At 41.1% G+C, this 20,114-nt stretch overlaps 1 protein-coding gene across 1 annotated transcript in view; it reads left to right on the forward strand.

The window, feature by feature from the left end:
• lrpprc (leucine-rich pentatricopeptide repeat containing) overlaps positions 1–18,834 on the forward strand; it is a 64,799-nt gene extending 45,965 nt beyond the window's left edge. The window contains exons 29-38 of the mRNA XM_073481337.1: positions 771–909; positions 1,351–1,477; positions 4,798–4,886; positions 4,972–5,176; positions 7,642–7,769; positions 7,891–8,006; positions 12,360–12,434; positions 13,321–13,405; positions 15,342–15,484; positions 18,546–18,834. Coding sequence (XP_073337438.1) covers positions 771–909; positions 1,351–1,477; positions 4,798–4,886; positions 4,972–5,176; positions 7,642–7,769; positions 7,891–8,006; positions 12,360–12,434; positions 13,321–13,405; positions 15,342–15,484; positions 18,546–18,617 — 1,179 coding nt within the window. The 3' untranslated portion in view covers positions 18,618–18,834. The remainder of the gene's footprint in view (positions 1–770; positions 910–1,350; positions 1,478–4,797; positions 4,887–4,971; positions 5,177–7,641; positions 7,770–7,890; positions 8,007–12,359; positions 12,435–13,320; positions 13,406–15,341; positions 15,485–18,545) is intronic.
• Positions 18,835–20,114: the final 1,280 nt, after the last annotated feature.

Raw genomic sequence — 20,114 nt, forward strand, 5'->3', positions numbered from 1 at the left:
CTTGCTTGGGCGAGTGAGAAGAGGTGCTTATCTTGAATGACGTGGTGCCGTCCGCATGCGCTATTTAAGGTAGAGGGGACTACCTGAGGCGGACGGACACGTTTCACCAGCCAATCAGGATTGGCGTAATGAGATTAATGCTTCTGAGGGCTGCAGCGAGGCGTGCATCCCATAGTGAGACATCTCACTCATATTACTCAGAGAACCGGGGTTATGTAAATAACCTTAAGTTATATATGTGCATGTGGCCTTGACTGTACACCGTCCAAAAGACAGAATTAAAGGGAATCTGAATATGCATTAAAAACTGAATACGATAAAGAAAGAGAGGAGTTATGCTTTAAATAAAATAATGTTTTTTTCGCTCAGTTCCCCCTTGCTTTACTTTCCTCCGCTTTGCTCCAATAGCCTGCAGCATGATGAGACAGGAAGTGATTGCTGTTGCCTGGAGCGTTGAACTTGGTGACCCCTGGGGCTCTTGAGTTGACACCCCCGCTCTGACACACACACACTCACTAACACACACTTTTCTTTTGCCCCTGGGGTGCCAGACCTAATTTGCCCCTAGCCAATACAGCTTAACCCCCTCCCCTCACTGCTAAACGGGTGACCGAGCATTAGGGGACCGTGCCCTGCCGGCCCAGCAGCATTATTGTACTGTCATACACACACATGCACACACCAGCTCATTGCTATTGCCCACAGTTGAATACAGTATAAATGTAGCTGTGTTTTATCAGCTTCATGACTGTTTTCTGTGTCTTTTACAGACCTGGTACGAAGAAGTTAACACCACACCGAAGGATACACCTGCACCAAATTCCGACACACCACAACAAACACCATCACAGGTTGGTCCTGATCACCAGGTCCACCTGCTGACCCTCTGCAAAAAGCAAAAGGCCAAAGGTAAGCAGCAGAAGGCCGCAGAGTTGTTGTCCAATATGACATAGGAGCTGGTTAGAAATTGCACCACCTTAGCTGAAGTATACCGATGCCTTTAAAGCTGATTCAAGCTGCAAGAGTTGAGCGTTCAATCTCAGCACAAACCAGTAACACTTTCACATCACACAGACTTAAATGACTTGGCCTTGATATAAAAAATATATTGATTGATGGAGCTTGAAACAGACTTGAAACAAATCATTGACTCCAGTTATCAATTGCTAGTAGCACCAAATTTTATAAAAATTTTAGTGAAGTGAAATTAAGGTGTTAAAACTATATTTCACCACTGTAGCTGTCTTTGTGAAAGTAGATTACCCTGTTAATCTAATAAAATGAATGTTATCCTGCCTCTCACGCTTTTCACACTTTTTTTCTTGTTCTCCTCTCGTTCCTCTTCTACAGAAGCCTTTGGGCTACTGAAGGATGCCGAACAAAAGGGTTTGGTATGCAACCCCAGCACTTATGACCACTTGATCCGATCCCTGTTAGCCGAGGGATCCATGGAAGACGCCATGGCAGTCAAGGATATGTAAGTGCCTTAATTCTGCAACAAGAGGTGACTCTCGCGCCCAAAAGTGACACCTTACAAAACATAACTGTTTAAATATCCTTAGGAAACATTTGACATTTCTCTCCATCTTCACTTCATATTTGTCCTGGTATGTAATTTTTGATTACATCCCTTCTTTCAGCTCAGATCATCCTGATTCAAATCAGTTAATATGCAGGAATATTGTGAAATATTCAGCCTTAGGGTTCTGGGCCGCAGTGTATTTGGTTATAAACATAACAAACTGACAAATTCAACATGCAGTTTGGTTAATGCTCTGCTACTTCCCCTGTCTCCTCAGTCTGTGGCACCGGGTCACCTCAGGCTAAAACCGCATCTCCTCAATAGACATGAGGATTATAAACTGATTGTGTGCGAACACACTCAGCCCTGCTGGATATGAACAGTGGTTCTTACTAAGCCCCAAGATACACACACACACACACACACGCTCAGATGTACAGATTAATTTTGGTTTTCTGGGAAGTGGGTGACTTTGCGCAAAAACATCAATCTTCTTCCAATTAGTAATGTATCATGTGTTGTTGTGTGATGTGGGTCATATCAGGTCTTGAGCCTGGAGACAAGTAGATGGAGAGGCAGAGGTATTAGAGATCTGAGGGCAGAGCAGCTCTGATCTTCTCTGTTCTGTTTGTCTTTTAGGTAATCTCCTCCTTTTCCTTTATCTCCTTTTGTCCCCGTCTTTATATCACTTTCTCTCTGCAGAAGGAAATACACAAAAGCAAAGTGTCCAAGTTAGAGATAATAATATAATGACACGATACAAGAAAGAAGTGATGAAGTGACTAATTTGTAGGGAAACAAAAAATATGTAAAAACATCTATTACACTATCAGTCTCTCTCCTGTTTCTCAGCTCTCTCCATGGTTCACTCTCTTATGTTATGAGAAATAATCGTATCAATTTTAGACCCGTGTTTCAACAAGCGCGAGGCAATACAAGTGATAACCCATCTCCAGTCTCTGTTTGAATTGGTTTATGGCATCCCTGCCTGGATAAAAGCTTCGTTTATCTGCACTCTAAATGAGAAGTGAAATGAGCTGAGAGGAGAGTCGGGGAAAGATGGAAATGGGGAGGAAAAGGAAGGAGATAAAAAGAGCTAAATAGGAAAGGAGGAGCGAACGAGGGGAGGAGGGCTAGATTTAATCACGTACGAGGTTAATGAAGACGCTATAGGCATTAATTCTCTGTGCGTGTGGGTGAGTGTGTTTGTTTTTGGGTAATCTGTACAGAATTGAGCAGCGGGGGTGCTTATGGCGAGATTAAGGGATTGGGAGAGGGTGATGATGATGAGAGAGAGGGAGAGGAAGAGGTGGATGATGGATTCATTGGCTAAAGCACAATACCCCTCGAAGGAGAAGGCGAGAGGGAGCGGCAGTGAGAGTGTGTGTGTGTTTGTGAAACGGTGAGCGAGAGACGGCCTCTAGAGATTTTCTTCCACCCGATAAGAATAATTCTGACCCCACACCCCCTTTGCTCGGTCTCCCTGCGCCGGCGACCCTGTTACCGCTCCAATCTCCGCCGTGACCCTGTCACAGCGGCTGCCGGATGCTGCTTGGCCTGGTGTCGCCGTGGTGATAAGGATTGCCGGCCTGATGCTCAATTGAGCGGACGGATTAATCTGGTTGCAGGGCTATAATAAGAAATAAAAAAAAAAAAAAAAAGATGGGAGGCAGGCTTGATTGAGGTTTTAGTGGCAAAGAAATGAAAAGGAGGAGGGCTGAAAAGAGGAGCAAATAAAATAGGCAGACGGAGTGAGGAAGAAGTGATGGGGGGGGTGCTCAATACTGTAGCATTCAGCTTCACATAATACCACACACGTATACAAACACACACGTGCAGTGGCTCAGCAAGAAGTAATCAACTGTTTGATGTCTGTATTATTTTCAGGGTCACAGCAGGCGCTTTGCAAGAAGCTCAGACTCGCCGTCAATCACATTTGTTCCCATTGTCTCATCTCTGTTCTGTCTTTCAGCTCATGTGTTTTATCCACTCTATCTCCGTGGAGTCTAAAGATTCTAAGACAAAGATGCCACAGAGATATTAACTCAGTCGTAACATGTTATAAAGAATTGCTTGTAATGGTAGAGTACAGTATTTGATCTAAAGTTAGAAATAATGGACTCAACCCACCATGGTAAGAAGTAACATGTTGCACCCAGATAATTGTCCTATCGTGGTGTATATAATCTCATTTCATGATATTGAAATATAAATGAATGAATTTTGCATCATAACATTGAAACGGCTCGTCCAACATGGGCTGAAATTACATACAATAATACCACATAGAAATGACAGAAGACCTGAGATAAAAGACTTTGAGCGCTTGACATGAAGTTTACTGCGTTAAACAAAGCGTAAGAAAATAAAACATTTTTCACAAAAACAGGAGAGAGGCATACAATATTAAAGCACCCTGTGCAATACAAATGTTCTTACTGACCATGAGTTGTCCAGATAATCTGATGATGATAAAGTTCCTTTTCTGGGAAATCAAAAACATTTAAAGATAACAACAAGACCGAGGCCACTCTAGTGCCCTGTGAGGCTGTACTTGGGCACAGCAGGGGTTTGAGCAAATACTAACATGTTCACAATAAGTGTTAAGGTACAAGGTTAACTTATTCATCATTTTACAAAACTGGTTGGAAAGCGAAATTTAGTTTAAGCACCTTTGTGCCAAAACTTGAACTATATTATGGAGTGAATTGGAGTGCAGATGATGAATTGAGGAGTCTCACAGCCTGAGGAAAGAAGCTGCTCTGTAGTCTGGTGGTACAGCAGCGAATACTGGGGTGGGTGTTGTCTTTTGGTATCCTTTGTGCTCTGTGCAGACACCTCACTTCACCAATATCACTGATGCTCTGTAGATGGGTACCAATGATGTTCTTGGTGGTTTTAATCACCCGCTGTAGAGACTTCCTATCTTGGGCCGTGCATGAACCATGCCAGTTTGGCAAATGTTTCCTGTCTCTGTTTAGCATGTGGGCAGTCTTACATAGTGGCACCTGTGGAAAAGTCAGGGGGTTGTCAAAGTTGCTGGGTTTTATCTTGCGGGGATTTTGAATATCTCTATACTGCAATATTACAATCTGGACCAAAGTGGTGGATCCACGATATTTCCATCCCTATTGGCAAATAATACACTCCATTCGTGATCATTGTTATTTGTTTTGTTGTTAATTAGATTAAGAGGTCAAACAAAAGTTATTTTCAACAAAGTGTACATATGAAAGGTGATACCAAACTAAGAAAATACTTTGTGTCTCTCTCAGTGCTGCGTCACATGTGTCGGGCTTCCAGCTGAGTGATAACGCCAGGAGCCTGCTCATCATCACACTGAGCAAGAAAGGCCTGACTCAAGGTAAGAAACCTGACATGTACTGCATGGGTAAACACACACGCTCCTTTCATACAGACACATGCTCACTCCTTGCACTCCGCCACAGATGCTCTTGAGAATCTGAAGTCCATGCTGTCAGAAGACCGGGTGCCCACGCAGCTTGCTCTCACCAGACTGGTTCAGGGCCTGGGTAACCATGGCGACGTGGCTGGGATCAAGGAAGTGGAGACACTGATGAAGGACCTCGGCATGAACATCAACCTGTCCAGCATGGTGTTTGTCAACAACACGGCCCTGGCACACATCAAGAAGTAAGACGAAGTTTGTGAGAAGACTTTTTTTGAGTTGAAGAGGCACCTAAAACAGGTGTAGGATGTGAAGATTTCTGACTTTGGTGACTCTGGTGTTGTCACATTTTCCGGCAAACAAAATTTTGCCATCAGAGTTATTTAAAAGTTTAAATAAAGGGGCTTTAAGTCAGGATTTTGGTCACATTTAGGCAAATGCAGCTTTTCAGATATTTCAGATTTTTTTGATTGTATCACTTTTACCTCTAATTCTTGCAGAAGATTATAGTTTCAATTGATGTTGGAATATACAGTCCAGTGTGAAATCTTTTATACTATTTTATAAACTCTGTTATTACTGTGCATAACACGGAAATAAACAGTTCCACACAAAACCAGCAGCAGAGTGTGACAAGACCCAGGTTGACACGCTCTTAAAGTAAAAGCTTACAGGGTGAGTGGGGCGTCAAATACAAATAGGAAACAAAGGCCTAATATGATTATTCATGGATTCCTTTTAATGTCATGAAAACGCCCATCCTCCGCTGCTGCTTCGTCGCTACTTAAACAACAGAGAACAAATATAAAGCACATTGTGCATCAAACTTTCATTGCACCACTTGCCGCATTAGCGCCGTCCTCCAGCTCGAGCGGCATCGTCCCCATGCCAACTCGGAGGGACAGCAGGAAGTGAAGAATAGCAAGACAGTCTTACGCCCGATTGGCCACCGCGGTGCGGGCCTGTCAGCTTGAACCCTGACCTCTGGGAGCTGCGCTCTGAGCGGCTCTGACACGTGCGTCCCTGCTGTATCTGAGTCAAGCTGACTGGTTAAGAGCCGGGGCGGAAAAGCGAGCAGGCCCGGAAAGCGCAGCGCCACATTTAGAGGGGCCCCCCGCTGAATTATTCAGACGGTCCCAGTCGTAACAATCAGTGTAGATATGCCCCCCCCCCCTCCACCTCTGAACGCTCTCACATATACATACACAGAGACGCACACACACCCTGTGAGTTAAATATTCATTACGACTGGTGACGGCGGGGAGGGAGCAAGGAGCGTAAAGTGTTAGCAGCGAGGTCGGGTTGCCAGATTGAGTTGTTTTAGATTTGTAGTGCTTTGGTGTGCAGGCTTTGTTTGGTTGTGGCGACATCAGCAAAAAAACATTTCACAGTACATGTGTTTGTTTGTGTGTTTGTGTGTGTGCGTTGGTGGAAGAGTTGCTCTGCACTCAGTGGGAGGTTGTAGAGGACAAAAATGAAATCAATATCATTTTAATATTAGATTACACATGTTTTGAAATCTAAAAGAAGCATGTGGGAGCACTTTTATTGTTCTTTATTTTGGCGGATTTCTCTTATCTTATGTATCTGTCCCTCTAACCTGACATGCCAGATGGTTTGTTACACATAACCATTTGGAAAAGTCATCCTTAGAAAATGTTACTGTCTAATACAAGCTAACTTTAACCATTCAGATAAACTGTAGGAGAGAGCTACCAGTCAAGAAAAGAGTGAAAACATTTTTACCATCAAGAATAGCTTCCAGTGTCGTTCTTTGCTTTTCTTCAATGAAGAAATACTCTCCAATTGAGTGATAACAGATGCCATGGCAGCATCTTTGCTAAACTTTTAAGTGTAGATTTACCTGTCGTCACACCTAAAACACGCCCGTAGTTGCCAGTAGTTCCTCATAGGATGCTGCTCGGTCCGAACCACAAGCACATGAAGCCTGGCAAGATGGAGTCGCTAGATCACATGATCTTGCAAATTCAGCTGTCCTTCCCCATGGGGCCAAATCACATTTTTAAAACTGAATCATGGTTTGGCCTTGTGTCTTGTTTTTCTGCTGGCCCAGTATCCTTTATGGCAGTATTGGACATTTTTGTAACTCACTCATAGGTCTTATTTACTTGGGGACACTGGGGACATGTCCCCAACACTATTTTTGTGGCCGATTTTGTCCCCATCACTTTTTAAAGTGTTGAATAGTAATGTAATGAATTTTCATGGGCCATTATGCAATTTTTTCCCCATCGTAAATATCTACTCTGACCTCATGCGGTCCCCCCATTCAGTGCCAGTTCGCATATGTTGAAAACCGTTTAAACACTTCTTTCATCTGAGACTTTATGTCCCGCCACTCTTTTCAACACAAAGCGACGCCCTTGATCTCACTATTTTCTTCCACTTAGCATTCAGCTCCAATACAGGAATAAGTGTGCCCTTTTATGTAACAAGGATGAAAGAAGGGGAAACCTAAACCACATCATAGTTGCCATGCATTGACATGGGACTGAATTTAAATAGTTTTGCACAATCCTTCAATATTGGCCTTCTTGCCTCAGGATAGGGTTTGTTTCTCCTGTTCTCTGTTTATCTGTTTGAAGAATAAACATGTAGAAGTTAGTGGCTGTAGTTTTCATCTACTGTAACTGAACTAACTCTTTCTTTCCCTCCCGCTCACCAATCCTCACCACCCCACCCTCTTCAGTGGTGATGTGGAGTCGGCAGTGGAGGTGTTGGAGGAACTGTACACTAGACCAGACAGTACGCACCCCAGTATTGCCTTTGTCTACCGGAGGATCTTGGAAGAGGAAAATGACAAAGCCTTAGACAAGTGTAAGACACACAAACACAATGAAAACATGTGTATAGAAGAAACACGAAATATGAGACCAAAAGTGTAATGAAAAATGTTATGATAAATAACCATTGACAGATTTCACATGTTGTGTTGCAGTGAGTGCGATGGCAGAACGGCTAGCCAATCATTTTGCCTGCTACAGACCAGCTACAGACCTTTTCCTCCAGTTGCTGGACACTGACAAAATCGAGGACGCCAAGTTCATGCTGGCTGTGAGTATGAGTGTGTGTGTGGTCTTCAGATGTGTCTGGCAGTGATCCACAGGGGAAGAGATGAGCTACACTTTATTAATATTGGAAGAAAATTGACAAGCGTTCACTCAAATGCATAACAATACATTACTTGCTGCTCTTGCTCACTTCTCTTCATCACTATTTAAACATCAAGTGGAGAAATCCATGATTTTCAGGTCAGACCATGTTTCTCATCAAACTTGCATTTATCACTCTTCTTTTTGTCTTCGTTTAAAGTAGGGATGCACAGTTTACTGTGTATCAAACTGTAACTAAAGTTATAGCAGATTAAAAGAGCCGAAAATACGAAGCCAAATTGCTTTTATTGACTTAATGATAAAAAAGTCTACAAATTTTAAACAACACGTCTTGTTAGGGTAACAGAATATTAAGTCATCCGTCTTTGCTCACTAAATCTGAGCCTTTCTAACCCTCACATGGGCATAAATCCTGGTTTAAAGAGGAGAGGAGATGAGGATGCCATGAAAGAAAAAAATGAATCCTCGCTCCACCAAATATAACAATCTACCAAAGTGGATAGTGTAGTTGAGTGTAATTCTCAGTTTCAGATGACCAGGTACAGGTAGTACTCGTGTCCTGCGGGTTTTTTTTATTGTTTAGTTTGGATGGAAACAAAATCTGAGCAAAACACGATAAAGAAACCTTCTTTTCCACTTTTTATGGACCACTCTAAATACATTTTAAATCATCTGGAGCATTTTGTCCCTGTGTGCACTTCTCCATTTGAGTGTCTTGCACTTGGCAACATTTTAAATTATTATATCAAAGTAATTAAAATCTGCAAAAAAAGAAAAATCAACAAGGGAGCTGGTGATGTAGTCCATCACATGTCCCCTGATGCGCTGGTCCGATGGTGAGACCCCAGTGATGGTGGAGACAGTCGTTGACTTATTTATCCAGCCTCACATTTATGTCAGGAAATGCTTGCCCACATTTCACCGCCGAGTCTGGTGGTCTGAAATTGGCCTCCTACTACTTCACTTATTTAACACAGTTCATACATTACAGCTCGATGACTTTGCATTGGGCCTGGGGACATGAATATGTAGAGGCTAGATGGGTGAGAGACAGGAGGAAGGGTGAGCGAAAAGAGCTCAAAGAGATTCCCAGAGAACGAAAAACTGAGATGAAGACGCCGCTCTGCTCTCTGACGGTGATTATTTCCCTCTCACTTGCTGAGTGATTAACCCTCTCAGTCTTTAAGTTTGCATGTGTGATTAGAGCGTACACCAATGAACACAGATATATTACTTTCCACTTTTTAAACATTAAAAGGAATCTGTGTGCAGCTTATGTTCTTGTCACACCATGTAGCTGACGTACATTAGTTAAACACTTTGGACAAGTTAGTTGCTCATTTGTACCTTTTGCATAGACTGTGAAAAGGCTACTAATGTAAAAAAAACAGCAACTCAGTTTCCAATTTGTAGAAATTCTAGAAAACACTAAGCGATAGGGGTAAAGACAAGTGTAGAAAGTGGGTACATACAGTACTTCGTTGGTAAGAAAGATCTAAGATGGGCGTCCCTGGACCGGATTAACAGAGAGAAATAAAAACCAGTGCAGATCCACTCAGACATTTAGGCGACATGTTGTCTGCTCTTCACTACTCTCTGACATCTTGAGTGATTATCCCTCTCAATCTTTAATCGGGGATGTCTGACGAGCATGCATGTTAATGAACAGATACATTTCTAACTACTCTCATCTTCATCACTATTTAAACACAAACTATGGATTACATGGTTCCAAAGCCATAATATGCTTCTTGCTTGATATGCATCTTCGCTCCACTTTTCCCCCCCTTTTCTCTCTATAAGATAGAAGATGAAGACGCAGGAACAATTTTAGAAATATCTGCTAATTTGGGAAGGCCGAGTACAAACCAAGGAAAGAAGATTCGTCAAGGGAACTGATTAAATTTAAGTCAGTGCCGTAAAAGCTTGGCAGTCCAACATAACATAAAAGTTTACAGTTCCTGGTTGGACCTCCTGCACTTGGGGACAAGGCAAATTTATTTATTTAGGACAGTTCAAAGTCTTTTCCAGACATTGATTGAGTTTCGAACAGTGTGAACATTTTTATACATTTGTAGGCAACACTGATACAAAAGATCTAAATAAAGACATAAAAACAGATCAAATCTTACTTGAACTGAAGATGTTTAATCATGAATACTTTGCAGTATTTTAAGTTGTTCCTGCAGTTTAAACAGGGGAAGCCCACACATGGATGTGGCAGTGTGGATGTAAGAAAATACAACCATAGTGTCATGCCTATTAAAGCCTGGAAATTGAAATGCTCGTGCAAATCCAGGAACAAATGCGTTTGGTGTTAGAAAGTAAAGTTCTCCCATTTGTCTTTGTGGTGTTAAGTTTGTAAGTTTCGACTCCTCTGATGTGACCTAGGCTCAACTGGTCTGCTCCTTTTCGTGCCTCATCGTGACCTGTTTCCGTCCTCCAGACCTCTCCTCCACAGGGTCACTGGAGGGTAGCAGCCCGACTCCTCCATCCCGTCATAAGTGAAGCGGGACCAAAACTCTAAAAAGCTTTTAAGTAGGCGAGCAGACAATAATGATGACAAGGCTATCTGGAGAGAAGGAGGTGAGGTCGGCGAGGGAAGCGAGAGAAGAGTGAGAGGGATGAAGTTTGTCATTAAGAAGTGAAACGGCGACGGAGGGAAGCAGCCAGGCGGGCGCTTTACGTACTCGTCTACAACTACTGACGCATGTTTGTGTGTGTCGGGAGGTTGATTGAGGAAAAGGCAAGGAAGCATTCCCAGGGTATCCAGTGCTTTTAGGCAATAATGTGTGAGGAGCAGGGGAGACGGTCGGCCCGGTCGGTTGTGGCGTCACCTTTGGGAGCGGTCGGCGTAGCGAGGTGAAAGAAAAACAGAGAAGAGAGTGAGTGAGAGCACGGAGCAAAGTTGAGTGAAGTGGCACGGTGTTGGTCTAATTGCCTGATTGTACTGAAGCCATTCTGCCGCTCGGTGACTCTGAAAGAAGGCAGCTTGCTCCGAGTGTGTGAGTGTGTGTGTCACCCTGTTAAAAGCCTTACAGGCCACTCGCTTTTAATTCTGTACAAGGTGGAGAAGGAGTGAAACGCGTTAGTTTACGACTGGCTAGTAATCGGACCTCATTGCTGCTCAGCCAGGAGAACACACTCACTTACTGGGAGCACAGCAACGTTAATGCATCTCCTGCACACGCACACTTACGACACACGCACACTGTATATTGTATGTATGCTTGCGTGTTTCCATCATAAGCAGTCATGCACAGGTTAAACGTTCAGCAACAGAAGTCTGTCAGTTATCACATCTTAATTCTTAACCCATATTTGAATGTATATCATTTTACTGATCTCTGGTGCACTGAAATTGCTCATTTCATTTCTTTTTTTAGCAGCCTCACTGCCAGTATGAAGTCAGAATCTGCTGTGATTTTACCTGAAAAGCAGCCATTAGAAATTGCTCACTGCTGCAGGGAATTAATGTAAAGGGAACATTCTCAAACTCCATGGATGGTATTAGCTTGTTGCAGATATCTCTTAGGTGACTGAGGAAAAAGTAATTGTTGTAGAGAAATGCCCAAAATCGGTTTGAGGTAAAGAAACAGTGTCACTGTTTCTTTACCTCAAACCGATTGTCGATTTGTCCCATCGAGAGTATTATCATATTTATTTTCTTTTACAGTTTTTTAAAAACAGCATTAAGGGACCTCAAATGGTTAAATATTCACTGCCTTCATTGTTGTTGTGGTTTTTTTTTTTAAGCCCCTCAATATTTGCCCCAAATATCCAGTAATGGTCACTTAGATTTGCCAGAAGTTTCCGTATTGCTTGCTGAATTTGCCCGTAAGTGCTGGAAGATCAGACAGAAGGACCTTGAACTTTTTAAACTTTTCAGGTGAATAAGTAGTCTTTTATGTCCACTGACTACATCCCTTATATTTTATGTTTCCCAGTAATAAAGTCTTAAAGCTGTGCAGTTGTTTAACAAGCAGCTTCGGCCAAGGCCGTACTTATATTTCCACTGAGTTCTAGATATAGCCTTCAGTGCGGCTAAGTGATGATAATTACGCGTTTAGATGTGAATAGTGCTACACATTTAAATTCATAAAGAAAAGAGTAGTTATTAAATCCATAATTAACCTTTAACCCTGCGTGTGGGTGTGCAGGGGTTTATGTGAATGTGTGGGTGTGTTTTATATACTTTATGTGTGAGAAGAGCTCAGGTTGGAGAGGGTTTTTGACTTCAACAGAGGAGTGTGTCATCTCTCATGTTTCTTTTGTCCCTCTTGTCTCGCCGTAGCGCTGTAACGCCGTGGCTGAACAGAAGGACTCGCTGATATCCTACATGTCCCGAAAGGCTCAGGCTCCTGGACAGGTAAAAATCACACACAGGCTTCTTCTCCTACATTTTTAAAGAATAGATCAGACTTATTTTTTAAATTAGTTTTATTTGAGTCATATTTTCCATGTTTCCTGTCAGTTATGGTAACATTGAACTTAATTTTAAGTATTTTTTGTAATCTTCAAATGCCACATCATTGTAATAGACCAAAGTTATCCTTCAGCAGCCTGTTAAAGTTCAACTAAAAGTTAAACTAAAAAAAGAAATTTAAATAATAATGATACTGCAGCTTTTTGTAAGATTGTGTCTGGTGATGATTTTAAGTTGGTTAAGTGTGGCTGTCAGAAGCTTAAGTTATGTGAAATTTGTTTATTCTGGCAATTTTAGCTTGTAAGCATTTTTAAAACGTAGGTTTTGGGTTGTTTTTTTTTTTACCTGAAGACACAAGTGACCCATGATATACAGATTTTCTTATCTAGTAGAAACTCTTTAATTTGATTTGTTAATGTCACCTTAGTAGGGCTGCAGCTAATGATTACTTTTGTCAGTTATCTTTCTCGATTAACTTTTTAGTCTATAAAATGTGAAAAAATGCTCATCACAGACATTGAACATTGTTTTTTCATAAATGACACAGAAAAGCAGCAAATCTTTACATTTAAGAAGCTGAAACCAGCAAACATTTGATATTTTTGCTTGAAAACTGAAACAAGTAATCGATTATCATTAAAGTTACTTACCAATTGATCAACTAACCGTTGCTTCTCTGCACTTGAGTGCCGGCTCATGTCAACAAAACTATTGATGAATCTATGAATGTCATATTTGTAATAAATAGCTTGTTCAAATTTGATTGAATACCACACAGACACTCACACAGATGTTGTTCTTGTGTATAAATTAATATTTGTGCGCACAGGTCGGAAAGATCAAGACCCTGGCGAGCCTAATTCCAAACTTCACTGAGAAGGAACTGATGTACCAGTACCTGATGAAATGTCATTGTAAGACTAATACAAACCCTCACACAGATACTCACACACACACGCTCATACAGGACTGGGTGGGTGGGGGCAGCTAGCGGTGCAGCAGGCGGCTCGCTGGCCTGTGGCTAAGTCAACATTAGCAGACACATTAACAATGCATCAGGTCCAGGAGTGTGCGTATGCTGGGTGTGTGTGTATAGGCAGACATTCAGGGGTTAGAGGAACACATGTCCTCTAATGAGTTAGCTGTCCTGGCTAGCCTAGCGTGCTAATCGCAACACGGTCCACCACTCAGCTGTTTTCTTTTTTTCTCCACCTCTTCGCTCCCGTCTGTCTCTCCTCGTCCTCAGTTTTTTTTTTGTCGTCCCCTCCTCTCTTTCAGCTACATCCTCTCCTCTCCTCTTGTCCTCCCTTTCACTTCACCTTCTCACCCTCCCGTCTCCCCTCTTTGGTACCTTGTCACACCAGAGATGAGCAGACATGACTATTTAATTAGCATTAGCTAGCCGGTCGGTCAAGGCAGACATAGGGGACACAATTAGTGATGCACTGCTTGCCTCTGTTCTCAGCCCCGTCTTTGTACTTTTACTTTTTTCTCCCCCGCCCCCATCTGTGAAGGGTCTTCTTTTCTCTTTACTTTATCTCATACAGTAGTGACCTTACTTCTGTTACTTTTGCCTCTTTGATACACAGAACCACAACATTCATACTTTTTTTCAGAATTATAAATGATCACTCTCATACCAACATAACTGAAACTGCCAAAATCTAAAATAATTGAATAAATAAATGAATAAATAAATAAATAAAGCATGAAACAAAAAAAGAGGTTTTAACTTGTACTTTGCTTTGTCATCAATAACTTATAACCAAAAAATTACCAAGGCACACTGCTTTGCAAAGATTAAAAAGCTTTTTATTTTTATTTTGGCAATTTCTGTCCTCCATACATAACATCTTCCTGAAAAGGAACAATTGTATTTAGAAAGTTTGTGATTTCAGCCCTGTAATATCGAAATGCTCTGATATTTAAAGTGGCATGAGCTTTTTCAATCATTTAGTATATAATAGAAATGTATCCAACCTGTATCCAGGTCAACTGGCAATCCAAGATAGGTAGATAACGAATGGATACAGGATAGACCAAAGCAACCATGAAGTTTGAACCATGAAGGTGGCACAGTGGTGAGCGTAATTGCCTCATAGCAAGAAGGTCCTGAGTTTGAGACCTGGCCAGCATGGGTTTTCTCCAAGATACATCATCTACATGATGGATATAGGGTGGAAAGGGATAGGACAGATACAGGACAGATACAAGATGGATATGAGACAGATGGATACAGGGTATGAATATGAAAATGTTTTTTTATTTCACAAGTTTAACAGCGTGACACAAGATGTCCCCTACTTCACAACAAAGTCCATTCTCAGCGTCACAAATCATGCTCAGAGGCCCACCTCTTATAATCAGATTTTCAATGAGACCTGAGAAAATGTTCACTTTTAGCAGATGAATGTGAAAACAGCCTTGTAGTGTCAAACTCTGCACATACGTCATTCTACACAGAGAAGCTCAAACATTCAACTGTGGGAACAAGAAGAAAAAGACATTTTGACTGGATGGGGGCCAGTGAAACTTTTGGAACCTCTGAACCATCATCACTCCAGTATTGGAGGAAAACCTGCTTCTTGTTTAACGCGCACAACCAGCAGCGTTTTAGAAGTAACGTCCTGGCAAAAGCATGCGCACATAGGAAGACTGGATTGTCAATCAATCGATGATGCATCAGGGTAGAAAGTAACAGGATTATCCAACCACCAGTAAATATGATGCACACTTTTTTTGTCTCTGTCATTTTCTTTCTAAATGTCTACATTCAAATAAGAATTTGACATGTTGAGGTTTTTGTCTCATGCTGACGTTCTCTCTCTCTCTCCCGCTCTCGCCTGGCAGTTGTGGATAAGGACTTATCGTCAGCCAAGACTCTGTATGAGCAGATGCAGAAGGAGGGGATAGCCATAGACGAGCTGTCACTCAAACGGCTGGCTGTGCTGCTCCGCAACGAAGGAGAGACGGTGCCCTTCACCGAGCCCCCCGTGAGTCTCACACACATGAAGCTCCACACACTGCAAATGTGACTGGATCCAGCATTTAAGGATGTTTGACAGAATATATTTGAATGTAAGGTTTGGGGGAAACGTAAACTATTTAAGCCACTTGTCGGTACACAATAAGTGATTGCGCTTTTAAGTTACACAAGCAGATTGTGACTGTAACGTTGCCAGCTCAACTCTACAGAGGGGCACAAAAATGTCTTGCATATTTAACTCTCACCGTGCCGCATGCTTTAAGCATTACAGTAAAGAGGGGCAAGATGATGGGGTTGAAATAAAGGATGCAAATGAATATTATTTTCAGTCTCAATTTATCTGCTTATAATTTTCTCAATAAGTCTATTAGTCGTTTGGTCTGTCAAAGACCAAATGTGAGTAAATAGTGAAAAATGTGTCTTACACTAAGACAAGATGTCATGAAATTGCCTGGTTTTGCACAACCAAAGTACAAATTATAAAAAATTACTGACTTTGCTATCAAATAAAAGCAGCAAATCCTCATAATTGACATACAGAGATAAGACAGGGGATTTAGTTTTTTCTTTAAAAAATATCTAAAGGATTGATGGATAATCAAAATATTTGCCTTTTTTTTTTTTGCCTCAATCCTTCGGCAAATGTCAAGGCTGTCAGTAAGCGTTTGTGGCCCTAGTTGTTACGGTGGCGGCGGCTTTTAGGCAGATTGAGCGTGTAGAATTGGCGGTGGAGCCAAATGAGACAAATGTTCAATAATCTCTGAACCCTATGCAACTGTATACCAGCACTCTGTGGATTTCCAAAACGTACACCCACACACACCTGTCTATATTTATACAACCATGCAGACTTGAACAACATTTTCTGAAGAGATCTGCGTACAAATACAGGAGCACGCACACATCGCAGCTCCTAACCGGTGCTGGCAGTCGTCCGCCTGGTGTCCTAATGCGTGCCATTGTGTGTGTTTGCTGTGGCCTGTGTGTGCCGTAGTAATGTGACAGAACAGTCTGCCTGTTCAGGGTAGTTCAATATACACAGGCCTGCAGCCAGAGTCCTGTGTTTGTGACTGTGTGTGTGTGTGTGTTTGAGAAACTCTGCCCTGCAGTCACAGAGTTCATACAGTATCTTGTGTAAGCGAGATGGTGTCACTGCAATAGCCGCTCTCTTTTTCTAGCTCCTAGTGTTTTTGAGCATTTCAGCACATTGCACATTTTGTAAGTTGATGTAGCCCTATTTTTGGCAGAGGACTCACACACTCACATAAACAGACACACACACACACGGACACAGAGCCCTCTCAGCCCCTGCACTTTAATGTGCTGTCCCCTCGAGGCAGGTGTAGAGCGAACCTCTCCCACCTCTTACCTCCCCATCACTCACCTGCAGTGCAAAGATAGAAGGAGAAAGAGGGATGAAGGTAGAGCAGCTGCTGCATTATTCACTGAATGTCAGGATAGTTAAGTGATGGGCTCCTTTTTATAAGCAAAGGAGAGTCAGAAGAGTTGCAAGGAGAGGCTAAGGTGAGTAGTATTCAGAAGTTTTCTACAAACTGTAGAAACCCTCCTCATCTTTGTAGAGGTTGCTGCTCCAACATTGTCTCTCAGCACTATGTCTCCATTTTCTCTTAAAAATATATATAACATTTTTGCATTAAAATGTCTAAAAATAACTACACCTTTTATGTATTTATTGTTGAGTCGCATACTTCCGACAATGTTCAAACCCAGAAAAATGTGTAATTTTACACAAGGGAACATTTAATTTGGTCGCCTGTTGCTATAACATCCAGGAAGACTTAAAGTTACTACATGTAAAGTGAATAAAACTTAACATTAGCTTATTCATGAGCATTTGTGCCTGGGTCACATCAGATAGATTTTCACCAGTAATGGTGGTTGTTTACTGAAGACAACTCCCATGATCCCACGCTACTTCACAATGTCTTCAAACTACGTTCTTCGTTTTCATTGTTTGATTGATTTTTTTAGATTTTACTGGCATGAGTATGAAGTGTCTGTATGAACACAAAACATTAAAAAAACACCCAAAATGAGAATGTTAGAATAACGCAAGAAAACAGGGGTGATACTCGACAGCAAATAAACTCTAAACTATATTTAAAAAAATGTGGCAGCTGACGAAGAGAGGCTCCACTTCTGAAACGTTATTGTTATGTTAGTGTTTGATGCTTTGACATCATACCCAGGAGATGATGTCAGTAAATACGAGTAAAATACAGATTTTCTAATCCCGAGCGAAACAGAAACGTGGGGTGGTAATTTCTAAATCCCATGATGTCCCCTGGTAATATTAGTCCCATGTGAAGCTTAAAATCCACTGTTTGTTCAAGTTGTTCCAGTGTTCACAGTGAGATGGTTGGATTATTCAAGTATCGGGGACACTGTTTCTGTAAAGAAATGTTAGTTGAATTTTACAAATTTGATTTCAAATTGCTTTTTGCTCCACAAATTAGATTTTATTCTCTCCACTGTATGTATGTTCAGACAAAATCTCAAAACCTGGACAAATAAAACCAAATCTTTAGAGGAAACATGTTTTTGTAATTAGTGTGAACAGACCCTTTGAAAGTGTTTCAAACCCCTGCCAGGATCCCTCTCTCTCCCTCTGTAGTGAACACAGCTATTTATCAGCATTAATTACTACATTAATAAGCAAAGGTACAATGTCAGAAGCCGGCGTAATCTGCAGAAAAGCTCTCACCTTGTCCCCTCCAAAAAACACCCTGCACAACACTTTGTCTGGATCAAAACACTGATTAATTAGCTGGGAACAGAGGCAGAGAGTGAAAAAGTGCGTGTTTGGGGAGTGTGCTACAAATCCCAGATTTGTGTATTAATGGGGATTTAAAGATGAAACGAGACAACCTGGTTGGAGGGTGGAGACTATTAAGACAGACCCAGGAGGGCTCCACTGGAGCTTACTTTTGGAAGAAGGCGAGATAGAAACACACTCACACACAACTTACAGCCTCACTCTGTGGCCGGTGAGCATTTACACTCGCTGTTTGTTTGATGCTATAAATCGTCTTTCTTTCTCTTTACAGGAATCCTTTAAGTTTTACGCAGACAAGCTGAAAGAAAAAGCTGAAAAGTCCCAGACGACGGCCAAGGAATAAAGATTCATCGTCCTCATCTTACCTCCATCCAAATCCCCACTGTCTTCTTCCTTTTCTTTTTTACATAAGTTGTTTGAGCTGAAATGTTTTTGTGTAATAGCTGTTGGGTGTTACATCCTGTTCACTGCACCAATGATGATGATGATCATGATGATGATGAAGATGATGTTGCGAATGTACAGAAGTATTTATGCTAATAAATGATGTTAGGAATACACATTCTGTGCTTGTGTCTTTGTGTGGTTTAAGAGGTGTGTATGTAGTCGTATAATTAACCTTTTTGTTCTTGAGGTAAAGAACAAGTGGAGCCGATCACATTAATAATGGCTCAGCTCCACTGAGGTGTCCCACTCAGTCTGTGGATAGTATACTAATCTTTATAGTATACTGTTCATGCAGTTAGTGTACGATAAAACCATGATGTTTAATAGATTGCTGTTTGTTTTCAGCTTTATCGTTTTGATTATTAGTAAAGGTGCACAATGTAGTTTTGGGAAAGAAATTTTAATCAGAAGAGAAAGATCTTCATTGACTGACTTTTTTTATGCCTAAACAAACTAAATAAACAATTTCTCTTTGTTTTCATGACTGAATAAACAAACTGACCTTAAAGTAAAGTAGTTTTACTTTGTTTATATGTGGCGGACCCTGCCACCTTTCTAGCTTCAAACAGTGTTCTGGGACCTTATTTTCCTCTGAGAACAGCTTGTTTATTCAGTTATGGAAAAAAAAAAAATCTGAGTTTTAACCCTTTTAACCAGTATACTGCACATTAAACTACAAGTTTAGTCATGGCAAAACGTTTTTCTGATTCCACTTTACATCCAATTAGCAACATTTTTTTCCAGCTCTAACTAAGTATAGTAATTTTGAAGGTACTTGTACTTAACTTGAGTGTCTTGAATGTTTTTTGATGAGTTGGGAATGAGACTCAAAAATAAATTTTCTTACAAATGGCAACTTTAAGCAAAGGATCTGAATTGGAGCCTGATTGATCCATCGCCTAGCTCATACGTAGTAATGGCTGATATTGAAAATATCAGTATTAGCTATATGTTGTCCAATATTAAAACTCTTCAGAGATTCTAATGCAGAAAAAGATGCTTGGAGTGATTTATAATAATTCAATTCCCGGTGAAATTGACTGTTTTAGTGCACTTGGACAATGAAGTTTCCTGTTAAACTTTAGAATAACCTGCCTTTGTTACATATGTTTGTCACACATGTTTGATAACCACATTTGATGGATCATTGCAAAAAGAAAAAAAGTGTATATATCGGCCAGCATATTTTACTCCTTAATATTGGTATTGGCCCCAAAAAGAGTATTGGTCGTGTTCAAATCTGAACACTTTTCCATGCTTTGTTTGTGCATTGGGTTTTGAAAGAACAGTTGACATCGAAAGAGCATAGAAATATATATATAAAAGTGTTTTTTGGTGTCCATACTGGCCTTTTTTAACATGACTTATTACGTCACTTTTCATGAACACATGA

This window comes from Pagrus major, chromosome 15 (assembly GCF_040436345.1).
Source record: "Pagrus major chromosome 15, Pma_NU_1.0".
Lineage (NCBI taxonomy): Eukaryota > Metazoa > Chordata > Actinopteri > Spariformes > Sparidae > Pagrus > Pagrus major.